General features: G+C 39.6%; 1 protein-coding gene across 1 annotated transcript; it reads left to right on the forward strand.

Moving 5' to 3' along the window:
* Positions 1-11,686: 11,686 nt before the first annotated feature.
* Positions 11,687-12,478, forward strand: LOC149064505 (uncharacterized). The gene has a single exon (XM_089255336.1). The coding sequence runs from the start codon at positions 11,687-11,689 to the stop codon at positions 12,476-12,478; it is 792 nt and encodes a 263-aa protein (XP_089111462.1).
* Positions 12,479-13,379: the final 901 nt, after the last annotated feature.

Raw genomic sequence — 13,379 nt, forward strand, 5'->3', positions numbered from 1 at the left:
CAACAGATCCTTTTTCACGCGAGCGAAAGGGAAACGTTTCCGGGAAAAAATGACGAAAATTCTGTGAAATTGTAATATTTTATACCGCCCCTCAACAGATCCTTTTTCACGAGAGCGAAAGGGAAACGTTTCCGGGAAAAAATGACGAAAATTCTGTGAAATTTTAATTCGACGAAATTGTAATATTTTATACCGCCCCTCAAGAGATCCTTTTTCACGACAGCGAAAGGGAAACGTTTCCAGGAAAAAATTACGAAAATTCTGTGAAATTTCAATTCGATGAAATTGTAATATTTTATACCGCCCCTCAACAGATCCTTTTTCACGACAGCGAAAGGGAAACGTTTCCAGGAAAAAATTACGAAAATTCTGTGAAATTTCAATTCGATGAAATTGTAATATTTTATACCGCCCCTCAACAGATCCTTTTTCACGTGAGCGAAAGGGAAACGTTTCCGGGAAAAAATGACGAAAATTCTGTGAAATTTCAATTCGATGAAATTGTAATATTTTATACCGCCCCTCAACAGATCCTTTTTCACGCGAGCGAAAGGGAAACGTTTCCGGAAAAAAATGACGAAAATTCTGTGAAATTTCAATTCGATGAAATTGTAATATTTTATACCGCCCCTCAACAGATCCTTTTTCACGCGAGCGAAAGGGAAACGTTTCCGGGAAAAAATGACGAAAATTCTGTGAAATTTCAATTCGATGAAATTGTAATATTTTATACCGCCCCTCAACAGATCCTTTTTCACGAGAGCGAAAGGGAAACGTTTCCGGGAAAAAATGACGAAAATTCTGTGAAATTTCAATTCGATGAAATTGTAATATTTTATACCGCCCCTCAACAGATCCTTTTTCACGCGAGCGAAAGGGAAACGTTTCCGGGAAAAAATGACGAAAATTCTGTGAAATTTCAATTCGATGAAATTGTAATATTTTATACCGCCCCTCAACAGATCCTTTTTCACGCGAGCGAAAGGGAAACGTTTCCGGGAAAAAATGACGAAAACTCTGTGAAATTTCAATTCGATGAAATTGTAATATTTTATACCGCCCCTCAACAGATCCTTTTTCACGTGAGCGAAAGGGAAACGTTTCCGGAAAAAAATGACGAAAATTCTGTGAAATTTCAATTCGATGAAATTGTAATATTTTATACCGCCCCTCAACAGATCCTTTTTCACGCGAGCGAAAGGGAAACGTTTCCGGGAAAAAATGACGAAAATTCTGTGAAATTTCAATTCGATGAAATTGTAATATTTTATACCGCCCCTCAACAGATCCTTTTTCACGCGAGCGAAAGGGAAACGTTTCCGGGAAAAAATGACGAAAACTCTGTGAAATTTCAATTCGATGAAATTGTAATATTTTATACCGCCCCTCAACAGATCCTTTTTCACGCGAGCGAAAGGGAAACGTTTCCGGGAAAAAATGACGAAAATTCTGTGAAATTTCAATTCGATGAAATTGTAATATTTTATACCGCCCCTCAACAGATCCTTTTTCACGAGAGCGAAAGGGAAACGTTTCCGGGAAAAAATGACGAAAATTCTGTGAAATTTCAATTCGATGAAATTGTAATATTTTATACCGCCCCTCAACAGATCCTTTTTCACGCGAGCGAAAGGGAAACGTTTCCGGGAAAAAATGACGAAAATTCTGTGAAATTTCAATTCGATGAAATTGTAATATTTTATACCGCCCCTCAACAGATCCTTTTTCACGCGAGCGAAAGGGAAACGTTTCCGGGAAAAAATGACGAAAACTCTGTGAAATTTCAATTCGATGAAATTGTAATATTTTATACCGCCCCTCAACAGATCCTTTTTCACGTGAGCGAAAGGGGAACGTTTCCGGAAAAAAATGACGAAAATTCTGTGAAATTTCAATTCGATGAAATTGTAATATTTTATACCGCCCCTCAACAGATCCTTTTTCACGCGAGCGAAAGGGAAACGTTTCCGGGAAAAAATGACGAAAATTCTGTGAAATTTCAATTCGATGAAATTGTAATATTTTATACCGCCCCTCAACAGATCCTTTTTCACGCGAGCGAAAGGGAAACGTTTCCGGGAAAAAATGACGAAAATTCTGTGAAATTTCAATTCGATGAAATTGTAATATTTTATACCGCCCCTCAACAGATCCTTTTTCACGCGAGCGAAAGGGAAACGTTTCCGGGAAAAAATGACGAAAATTCTGTGAAATTTCAATTCGATGAAATTGTAATATTTTATACCGCCCCTCAACAGATCCTTTTTCACGCGAGCGAAAGGGAAACGTTTCCGGGAAAAAATGACGAAAATTCTGTGAAATTTCAATTCGATGAAATTGTAATATTTTATACCGCCCCTCAACAGATCCTTTTTCACGCGAGCGAAAGGGAAACGTTTCCGGGAAAAAATGACGAAAATTCTGTGAAATTTCAATTTGATGAAATTGTAATATTTTATACCGCCCCTCAACAGATCCTTTTTCACGCGAGCGAAAGGGAAACGTTTCCGGGAAAAAATGACGAAAACTCTGTGAAATTTCAATTCGATGAAATTGTAATATTTTATACCGCCCCTCAACAGATCCTTTTTCACGCGAGCGAAAGGGAAACGTTTCCGGGAAAAAATGACGAAAATTCTGTGAAATTTCAATTCGATGAAATTGTAATATTTTATACCGCCCCTCAACAGATCCTTTTTCACGCGAGCGAAAGGGAAACGTTTCCGGGAAAAAATGACGAAAATTCTGTGAAATTTCAATTCGATGAAATTGTAATATTTTATACCGCCCCTCAACTGATCCTTTTTCACGAGAGCGAAAGGGAAACGTTTCCGGGAAAAAATGACGAAAATTCTGTGAAATTTCAATTCGATGAAATTGTAATATTTTATACCGCCCCTCAACAGATCCTTTTTCACGCGAGCGAAAGGGAAACGTTTCCGGGAAAAAATGACGAAAATTCTGTGAAATTTCAATTCGATGAAATTGTAATATTTTATACCGCCCCTCAACAGATCTTTTTTCATGCGAGCGAAAGGGAAACGTTTCCGGGAAAAAATGACGAAAATTCTGTGAAATTTCAATTCGATGAAATTGTAATATTTTATACCGCCCCTCAACAGATCCTTTTTCACGCGAGCGAAAGGGAAACGTTTCCGGGAAAAAATGACGAAAATTCTGTGAAATTTCAATTTGATGAAATTGTAATATTTTATACCGCCCCTCAACAGATCCTTTTTCACGCGAGCGAAAGGGAAACGTTTCCGGGAAAAAATGACGAAAACTCTGTGAAATTTCAATTCGATGAAATTGTAATATTTTATACCGCCCCTCAACAGATCCTTTTTCACGCGAGCGAAAGGGAAACGTTTCCGGGAAAAAATGACGAAAATTCTGTGAAATTTCAATTCGATGAAATTGTAATATTTTATACCGCCCCTCAACTGATCCTTTTTCACGAGAGCGAAAGGGAAACGTTTCCGGGAAAAAATGACGAAAATTCTGTGAAATTTCAATTCGATGAAATTGTAATATTTTATACCGCCCCTCAACAGATCCTTTTTCACGCGAGCGAAAGGGAAACGTTTCCGGAAAAAAATGACGAAAATTCTGTGAAATTTCAATTCGATGAAATTGTAATATTTTATACCGCCCCTCAACAGATCCTTTTTCACGCGAGCGAAAGGGAAACGTTTCCGGGAAAAAATGACGAAAATTCTGTGAAATTTCAATTCGATGAAATTGTAATATTTTATACCGCCCCTCAACAGATCCTTTTTCACGAGAGCGAAAGGGAAACGTTTCCGGGAAAAAATAACGAAAATTCTGTGAAATTTCAATTCGATGAAATTGTAATATTTTATACCGCCCCTCAACAGATCCTTTTTCACGCGAGCGAAAGGGAAACGTTTCCGGGAAAAAATGACGAAAATTCTGTGAAATTTCAATTCGATGAAATTGTAATATTTTATACCGCCCCTCAACAGATCCTTTTTCACGCGAGCGAAAGGGAAACGTTTCCGGGAAAAAATGACGAAAACTCTGTGAAATTTCAATTCGATGAAATTGTAATATTTTATACCGCCCCTCAACAGATCCTTTTTCACGCGAGCGAAAGGGAAACGTTTCCGGGAAAAAATGACGAAAATTCTGTGAAATTTCAATTTGATGAAATTGTAATATTTTATACCGCCCCTCAACAGATCCTTTTTCACGCGAGCGAAAGGGAAACGTTTCCGGGAAAAAATGACGAAAACTCTGTGAAATTTCAATTCGATGAAATTGTAATATTTTATACCGCCCCTCAACAGATCCTTTTTCACGCGAGCGAAAGGGAAACGTTTCCGGGAAAAAATGACGAAAATTCTGTGAAATTTCAATTCGATGAAATTGTAATATTTTATACCGCCCCTCAACTGATCCTTTTTCACGAGAGCGAAAGGGAAACGTTTCCGGGAAAAAATGACGAAAATTCTGTGAAATTTCAATTCGATGAAATTGTAATATTTTATACCGCCCCTCAACAGATCCTTTTTCACGCGAGCGAAAGGGAAACGTTTCCGGAAAAAAATGACGAAAATTCTGTGAAATTTCAATTCGATGAAATTGTAATATTTTATACCGCCCCTCAACAGATCCTTTTTCACGCGAGCGAAAGGGAAACGTTTCCGGGAAAAAATGACGAAAATTCTGTGAAATTTCAATTCGATGAAATTGTAATATTTTATACCGCCCCTCAACAGATCCTTTTTCACGAGAGCGAAAGGGAAACGTTTCCGGGAAAAAATGACGAAAATTCTGTGAAATTTCAATTCGATGAAATTGTAATATTTTATACCGCCCCTCAACAGATCCTTTTTCACGCGAGCGAAAGGGAAACGTTTCCGGGAAAAAATGACGAAAATTCTGTGAAATTTCAATTCGATGAAATTGTAATATTTTATACCGCCCCTCAACAGATCCTTTTTCACGCGAGCGAAAGGGAAACGTTTCCGGGAAAAAATGACGAAAACTCTGTGAAATTTCAATTCGATGAAATTGTAATATTTTATACCGCCCCTCAACAGATCCTTTTTCACGTGAGCGAAAGGGAAACGTTTCCGGAAAAAAATGACGAAAATTCTGTGAAATTTCAATTCGATGAAATTGTAATATTTTATACCGCCCCTCAACAGATCCTTTTTCACGCGAGCGAAAGGGAAACGTTTCCGGGAAAAAATGACGAAAATTCTGTGAAATTTCAATTCGATGAAATTGTAATATTTTATACCGCCCCTCAACAGATCCTTTTTCACGAGAGCGAAAGGGAAACGTTTCCGGGAAAAAATGACGAAAATTCTGTGAAATTTCAATTCGATGAAATTGTAATATTTTATACCGCCCCTCAACAGATCCTTTTTCACGCGAGCGAAAGGGAAACGTTTCCGGGAAAAAATGACGAAAATTCTGTGAAATTTCAATTCGATGAAATTGTAATATTTTATACCGCCCCTCAACAGATCCTTTATCACGCGAGCGAAAGGGAAACGTTTCCGGGAAAAAATGACGAAAACTCTGTGAAATTTCAATTCGATGAAATTGTAATATTTTATACCGCCCCTCAACAGATCCTTTTTCACGCGAGCGAAAGGGAAACGTTTCCGGGAAAAAATGACGAAAATTCTGTGAAATTTCAATTCGATGAAATTGTAATATTTTATACCGCCCCTCAACAGATCCTTTTTCACGAGAGCGAAAGGGAAACGTTTCCGGGAAAAAATGACGAAAATTCTGTGAAATTTCAATTCGATGAAATTGTAATATTTTATACCGCCCCTCAACAGATCCTTTTTCACGCGAGCGAAAGGGAAACGTTTCCGGGAAAAAATGACGAAAATTCTGTGAAATTTCAATTCGATGAAATTGTAATATTTTATACCGCCCCTCAACAGATCCTTTTTCACGCGAGCGAAAGGGAAACGTTTCCGGGAAAAAATGACGAAAACTCTGTGAAATTTCAATTCGATGAAATTGTAATATTTTATACCGCCCCTCAACAGATCCTTTTTCACGTGAGCGAAAGGGGAACGTTTCCGGAAAAAAATGACGAAAATTCTGTGAAATTTCAATTCGATGAAATTGTAATATTTTATACCGCCCCTCAACAGATCCTTTTTCACGCGAGCGAAAGGGAAACGTTTCCGGGAAAAAATGACGAAAATTCTGTGAAATTTCAATTCGATGAAATTGTAATATTTTATACCGCCCCTCAACAGATCCTTTTTCACGCGAGCGAAAGGGAAACGTTTCCGGGAAAAAATGACGAAAATTCTGTGAAATTTCAATTCGATGAAATTGTAATATTTTATACCGCCCCTCAACAGATCCTTTTTCACGCGAGCGAAAGGGAAACGTTTCCGGGAAAAAATGACGAAAATTCTGTGAAATTTCAATTCGATGAAATTGTAATATTTTATACCGCCCCTCAACAGATCCTTTTTCACGCGAGCGAAAGGGAAACGTTTCCGGGAAAAAATGACGAAAATTCTGTGAAATTTCAATTCGATGAAATTGTAATATTTTATACCGCCCCTCAACAGATCCTTTTTCACGCGAGCGAAAGGGAAACGTTTCCGGGAAAAAATGACGAAAATTCTGTGAAATTTCAATTCGATGAAATTGTAATATTTTATACCGCCCCTCAACAGATCCTTTTTCACGCGAGCGAAAGGGAAACGTTTCCGGGAAAAAATGACGAAAATTCTGTGAAATTTCAATTCGATGAAATTGTAATATTTTATACCGCCCCTCAACAGATCCTTTTTCACGCGAGCGAAAGGGAAACGTTTCCGGGAAAAAATGACGAAAATTCTGTGAAATTTCAATTCGATGAAATTGTAATATTTTATACCGCCCCTCAACAGATCCTTTTTCACGCGAGCGAAAGGGAAACGTTTCCGGGAAAAAATGACGAAAATTCTGTGAAATTTCAATTCGATGAAATTGTAATATTTTATACCGCCCCTCAACAGATCCTTTTTCACGCGAGCGAAAGGGAAACGTTTCCGGGAAAAAATGACGAAAATTCTGTGAAATTTCAATTTGATGAAATTGTAATATTTTATACCGCCCCTCAACAGATCCTTTTTCACGCGAGCGAAAGGGAAACGTTTCCGGGAAAAAATGACGAAAACTCTGTGAAATTTCAATTCGATGAAATTGTAATATTTTATACCGCCCCTCAACAGATCCTTTTTCACGCGAGCGAAAGGGAAACGTTTCCGGGAAAAAATGACGAAAATTCTGTGAAATTTCAATTCGATGAAATTGTAATATTTTATACCGCCCCTCAACAGATCCTTTTTCACGCGAGCGAAAGGGAAACGTTTCCGGGAAAAAATGACGAAAATTCTGTGAAATTTCAATTCGATGAAATTGTAATATTTTATACCGCCCCTCAACTGATCCTTTTTCACGAGAGCGAAAGGGAAACGTTTCCGGGAAAAAATGACGAAAATTCTGTGAAATTTCAATTCGATGAAATTGTAATATTTTATACCGCCCCTCAACAGATCCTTTTTCACGCGAGCGAAAGGGAAACGTTTCCGGGAAAAAATGACGAAAATTCTGTGAAATTTCAATTCGATGAAATTGTAATATTTTATACCGCCCCTCAACAGATCCTTTTTCACGCCCCTCAACAGATCCTTTTTTACGAGAGCGAAAGGGAAACATTTCCGAGAAAAAAAGAAAATTCTGTGAAATTTTAATTTTATGTAATATTTTATACCGCCCCTAAACAGATTTGTTGGAAGAAGATATTTCATACTTTGCCTGGATTGTGTTTAGGCATTCTATAGAATGCCTAGGCAAAGTATAGAATAAAACCGGTATTTCATACTTTGCCTGAAACGAACAGGCATTGTATAGAATGCCTGGATTTCATACTTTGCCGGTAACATATATATACATATATTGAAAGCTACATAATAAAAAATATAATAGTATAGATTATGTAAAAAATTCTCTGAAAAGTTAATTCAGTATTTAAAAGGTTAGAATAACACATATTTTATAGATTTTCTTTTGTTATACCGAAATCAATTTTTGTGAAAAAAATTTTACGTGATGTTCAAAAAGGAGCCATGAAACTTCATGGTCAGGGCCGGTCTTAGACCAAGTGGCGCCCGGTGCAAAAGCATTAGTCAGCGCCCCCACCCCAGGCGCTAATCATGTCGGAGGAGGAAATTTTTGCTAGTCATTACTTGTCCCGTAAAATACGGGACAGATTTATTCTACCATATAAGACTCTTGGTGTGGTGATCGTCCCCATCATCCTCCCCCCCCGGTTGGATATTTAGGGACGAAGAAGTCGGAAAAACTTTCTTCCTAGAATGGGATTACTGCTATTCAACTTGTAAACAAGCATAAAACCCAACTTGTTTGATTTAACTAACAGATTTAAAAACATTAAAAAAGCAAAACGTCACACATTTATGCAGGGAATGCATCACGAATGCATAATTTTTCCGTATGTGATTTCTTTCATATTTATAGAACTCATGAACTTCATTTGAAATTATCCCTTTCAGACCCAGTACTAAGAAACGGAAGGGGCAGGTAAACACCAGCTAAAGCACCGGGACCTGCAGCTTGGGCAGGCCCTCCTAATTATTCTGAGCAACTTGAGCGGTACCCCGAGCGGAATGGGGGGGGGGGGGGACACTAGTAAATCCTTCTTTTTCTGAGCATAACTATTTCAAGGAGACTCCAAGAAAAGACTGCTCCCGAGAAAGCACGCTACGGCCCTGGAGAAGGGGCAGAGCTGTCTCAAGAGCATCATGGGCTCCCGGGCAAAGTGGTTTTTCTGAGGCCCTACCTAGTAAATTCTAGGAAATTTTAACTAGATCTTATTTTTGTGAGGCCCTCTTCTCTTGAGGCTTCCAGGCCGTGCCCGGGTGGGCTCATGCGTTAAGACGGCACTGGGAAGGGGTTGTTTTTTCTCTCTACATTTTTTTTTAACCTCGGGGACTTCGGCTTAAATTTCAACGAGAATTCATTCTTGAAGTTTGGACTGAACATCCCTGAGGTTAAAAGAAGAATATCTCAAGCGGAAAGAAGCAACCGCACGTTTGTGCATACAGGGTGCTATAAAAGGATTATGCATAATCACCGGTAAAAGTGATAAATGTTGCGAAATTTATCGAACTTACTGAGACGATTGGCGATTATGCATTACCGATATGCTTTACCGATTCAACGCATTTACCGTAACATACATAGATACTGTCTAGGAGACTCATAGGAGGCTTTACCGTTACTCACCGGGTATCTGGAACAACATCTATGAAACTCCGAAAAGATGTTCAGTTGTGTATATGTACGGTTTGTTAAAATTTTTCATACACCCATATGTTGCACTCAGGGGCAGCTCGAGACAAAATCTCTACCCGAGTGGGGCCAATTTTTGGGCTCCCTGACCTCCCCAATTAAAAAAAAACACGTTTGTTTCTTTCGCTTCGTTTTGAGATGCGTTATAAAAAACAGCGATATTTTATGTTATAACGTATGTCGAATTTCTTTTGGCCTTTTACCTTGGATTTGGCGCTCCTAGAGCGGGCAGAAATAATTTTCCTATTTTTTGCTCTTTTACCTCGAACTTAACGGCCCTCCTATAGAGAGGGAACAAATGAGTTTTCCTAAATATTTTTTTTTTGCGTTTCCACTTCGGATATAACGACCCTCCTAAAGCGAGCAGAAATAATTTTCTGTAATTTTTTTCACCCTTTTACGTCGGATTTGGCACTCCTGCTAGAGGGGGCAGAAATCATTTCCCCTAACTTTTTTTCGACCCGTCTACCTCAGAATTGGCGCCCATCCTACTTCGGGCACTAATAATTTTTTCAAATTTTTCTTTGCCCTTTCACTTCGGATTTGACGCCCTTTTGGAGCATACCCAGTGCCGCCGAGCTGCCCCTGGTTGAAGTAATAGGAAAGTCTGACGAGTCGGGAGACTGGCCAGTGATCGGACTTATCGAAAAATAACCGTACTATTATATACACTCAAACCTTTTAGTTTTTTTTTTTTTTTAATCTCATCTCGGTCATTTTTCAAGTATATTTTATAGATATTTTTTTATAAATACGTATCTTAAAGATATTTTTCTAGTAATGTATATTTAACGCGTTTCGGCGCCCCTTCTCATTTGGCGTCCGGTGCAGTTGCACCGGTCGCACTGCCCTAAGACCGCCCCTGTTCATGGTTTCCAGACAATTTTCCGCATTTATTATATAAAATGATTCTAAATACGAATTAATACGGGATTTATTGAGTGGTAATTAATTTTTTTTATAAGAATTAAAAACGAAATGAGCGATAACTAATATATATTTTACTGTGTGTGTGTGTGATCTTTTGTTTCTATATTTCATTGCGTATATTTTGTTTATTGCTGTACATGTAGTTTAATACCAAGTCTCGCCATAGAGAGCAACAGACCTACAAACAGCACAAATGTAATTCAATCATAACACATCACAAGGGCGTAGCCAGAAATTTCGTTCGGGGGGGGGACCAAAGTGACAGAACAATGGATTTGGCCATCTTTTTCCCTTTTTTCGGTCATTTCCTCACATTTCGGGGGGGGGGGACCAGACCCCCAAGTCCCCCCCCCCTGGCTACGCCCTTGACACATCACTCACTTCACTTCTGAAATGTAGATGGCGGCACTGAAAAATCAAATACATACGCATTCAGACTGTTAGGTACACACACAGTTACACCTCCGGCACAACTCGCTAGGTAGTAAATCACCCATAAATGGTGATAGACCTGAGTTGTGCTCGGTTTGAAAGAAAAAAAAAAAGAAAAGTTTAATACAGTACCGCATTTCTTATAATAATCACCACATGAACACATGAGTCGCTGTATCGAAAAAAAAAGTACAATCAATATGACATTTTGTTTATGAACTTAACATAAGGGCTATATTTCCGTAATCGGGTTTCCGATTACGGAACTTGGCGAAAGAACAGAATCGGTAATACGGACGCACTATGTTCACACCCTTACATAGGATTCCAAATTACCTAACATTGAATTGTGGCGATTGTTCATAAATTATCATTAAAGAAAAATCTCCCAAACTACAAAACGTATTACCTTATCAGAAATGAGTTTGTGGTGTCTCACGCAGACGACCCCCCAAGAGTCGGGTCAACGACCTCGAGTGTGTCACGTGATCCTGGGTACTGGAGACGACCGTCTGGAAAACAGCAGAGCAGAGAGTCACTGCACACGAAAGCGTGAGGTTCGAAAATTTCTATGCCTGTCTTACTTTTTCATTAATCAAGATAATCATGTTTGTGTCGTCGTAATAAATGTTTATTCTGAAGCTGTGGCTCTGTGTGGTGACTCCGCAGTGGTGACCAGCGACGTTTAGGAACATTAACCATCAAAAAAAGTCCATCTTCATTGAAGATTTAATCTCATGCATTTTCGGAAATTTTCTTCTTTTCGAGCTTCCATTATGTCTGTGGGTACGACGACTCGATTCTTCCCTCAAACAGGCCCCTGAAGAACAGACCCCTCTCGCCCACGCATCATCGTCTGCTCTTCTTCTCTTCTGGTGTGTGACCTCCTCCTCTCTCTCGTCTTCTCTTCTTTTTTTCTCTCTCTCCCGTTGGAGCTGAGCGATGGCGGAAGAAAATGCTCAAGTTTCGAGGATTGGACTTCGACTACCTCCGTTTTGGAAATCCAATGTCCAACTATGGATTCAACAGTGCAACAGCGCTTTTCAACTCAGTGGAATCACTAACGATGACACGAAGTATCTTGGTCTCTTCCTTGGACGGAGAATGCTTGTCTTTCGTCTCGGATCTGATATTAAATCCTCCGGCAATCAACCGCTATCAAGCCTTGTCGGATCGCCTCATAAAGGAGTTCGCTGCTACGGAACATCAAAAAGTCAAGGAACTTTTGAACGAGCTACAGCTGGGTGATCAAAAGCCAAGTCAACTGCTGCGAAAGATTAAAGAACTCTCCGGCAACAAAGTCACTGACGAGTTCTTGCGCACCTTGTGGATGCAACGCTTACCGCAAACTATTCAAGCAGTGTTATCGGTTTCCAGTGAGCCATTAGATCAACTTGCTGTCCTAGCCGACAAAGTGGCTGAAGTCACTACCCAAAATTACATGTGTCGAATCCAGCCATCGTCGTCATCTCAAATGCAGTCGACTCCAGATCGAACCGATTCGACATCAGCCATCGAAACGCTCACCAAACAAGTGGCAGAGCTAACGGCAACGGTGAATCGACTCTCTAGAGGGAGATATCGTAGTAACTCCCAACAGCGACAAGCTAGGCGTTCAACATCTCGTTCAAGTCGAGCACGGGATATCTGCTTCTATCACAACAAGTTCGGGGAGAAAGCCCGCTACTGCCGTCAGCCATGTAAATTCCAGACAAAAAACGACGACCTTCCATCATCGCTGGTATGATGGAATCGGGTAACAAATCCAGCAGGCTCTTCGTGATTGACAGAGTTACGGGTGACCATTTCCTTGTTGACTCTGGCATTGAAGTTTCTGTTATACCGCCTAAGAAAAATTCGTCAGCACTACATCCAAGTTTCCATTTGTTCGCCGCAAACAACAGCAAGATTCTTGCTTATGGTTCCACGGTCAAGAAACTAGATTTAGGTCTCCGGAAACCTTTTTCCTGGACATTTCTCGTAGCTGACGTCACTTCACCAATACTTGGAGCTGATTTTCTCAGCAACTTCAACCTAATCGTTGATGTGCGAAACCGACGACTCATCGATTCGCAAACATCATTACGGGTACTCGGATCGATCAAGCCCACAACACAACCTTCCGTCACTACCATTGGAGATTCTGAATACAGTGCTATATTTCAAGAATTCCCAGATGTCTTCAACCCTTCACAGATCGGTAAAACAGTGAAACATGTGACGCGACAACATATCATCACTCGAGGACCACCGGTGGCTTCGAAGCCTCGACGTCTCAATCCAAAAATTCAACAACAGGTGAAAACCGAGTTTGAATTCCTTTTGGAACAAGGGATTATCCGGCCCTCCAAAAGCCCTTGGAGGTCTCCGTTACATATCGTGCCCAAAGCAGATGGTACTGTACGTCCTGTCGGTGATTATCGTCGTCTAAATAGTGTTACGGAATTTGATTCTTACCCGATACCCCATATTCAAGACTTTTCACAAGAATTGCACAGTAAGTCTATTTTTTCTAGACTAGACATCTTCAAGGCATATCATCAAATTACCATTGCCGAAGAAGATATACCAAAAACCGCAATCACAACCCCTTGGGGTTTATTCGAGTATACAAGATTGAGCTTCGGTCTCGTAAATGCCGCTCAAAC

This window comes from Pholcus phalangioides, unplaced genomic scaffold (genome assembly GCF_987345545.1).
Source record: "Pholcus phalangioides strain wild (caught in Gottingen) unplaced genomic scaffold, Ppha-v1.0 ptg000042l_1, whole genome shotgun sequence".
NCBI lineage: Eukaryota > Metazoa > Arthropoda > Arachnida > Araneae > Pholcidae > Pholcus > Pholcus phalangioides.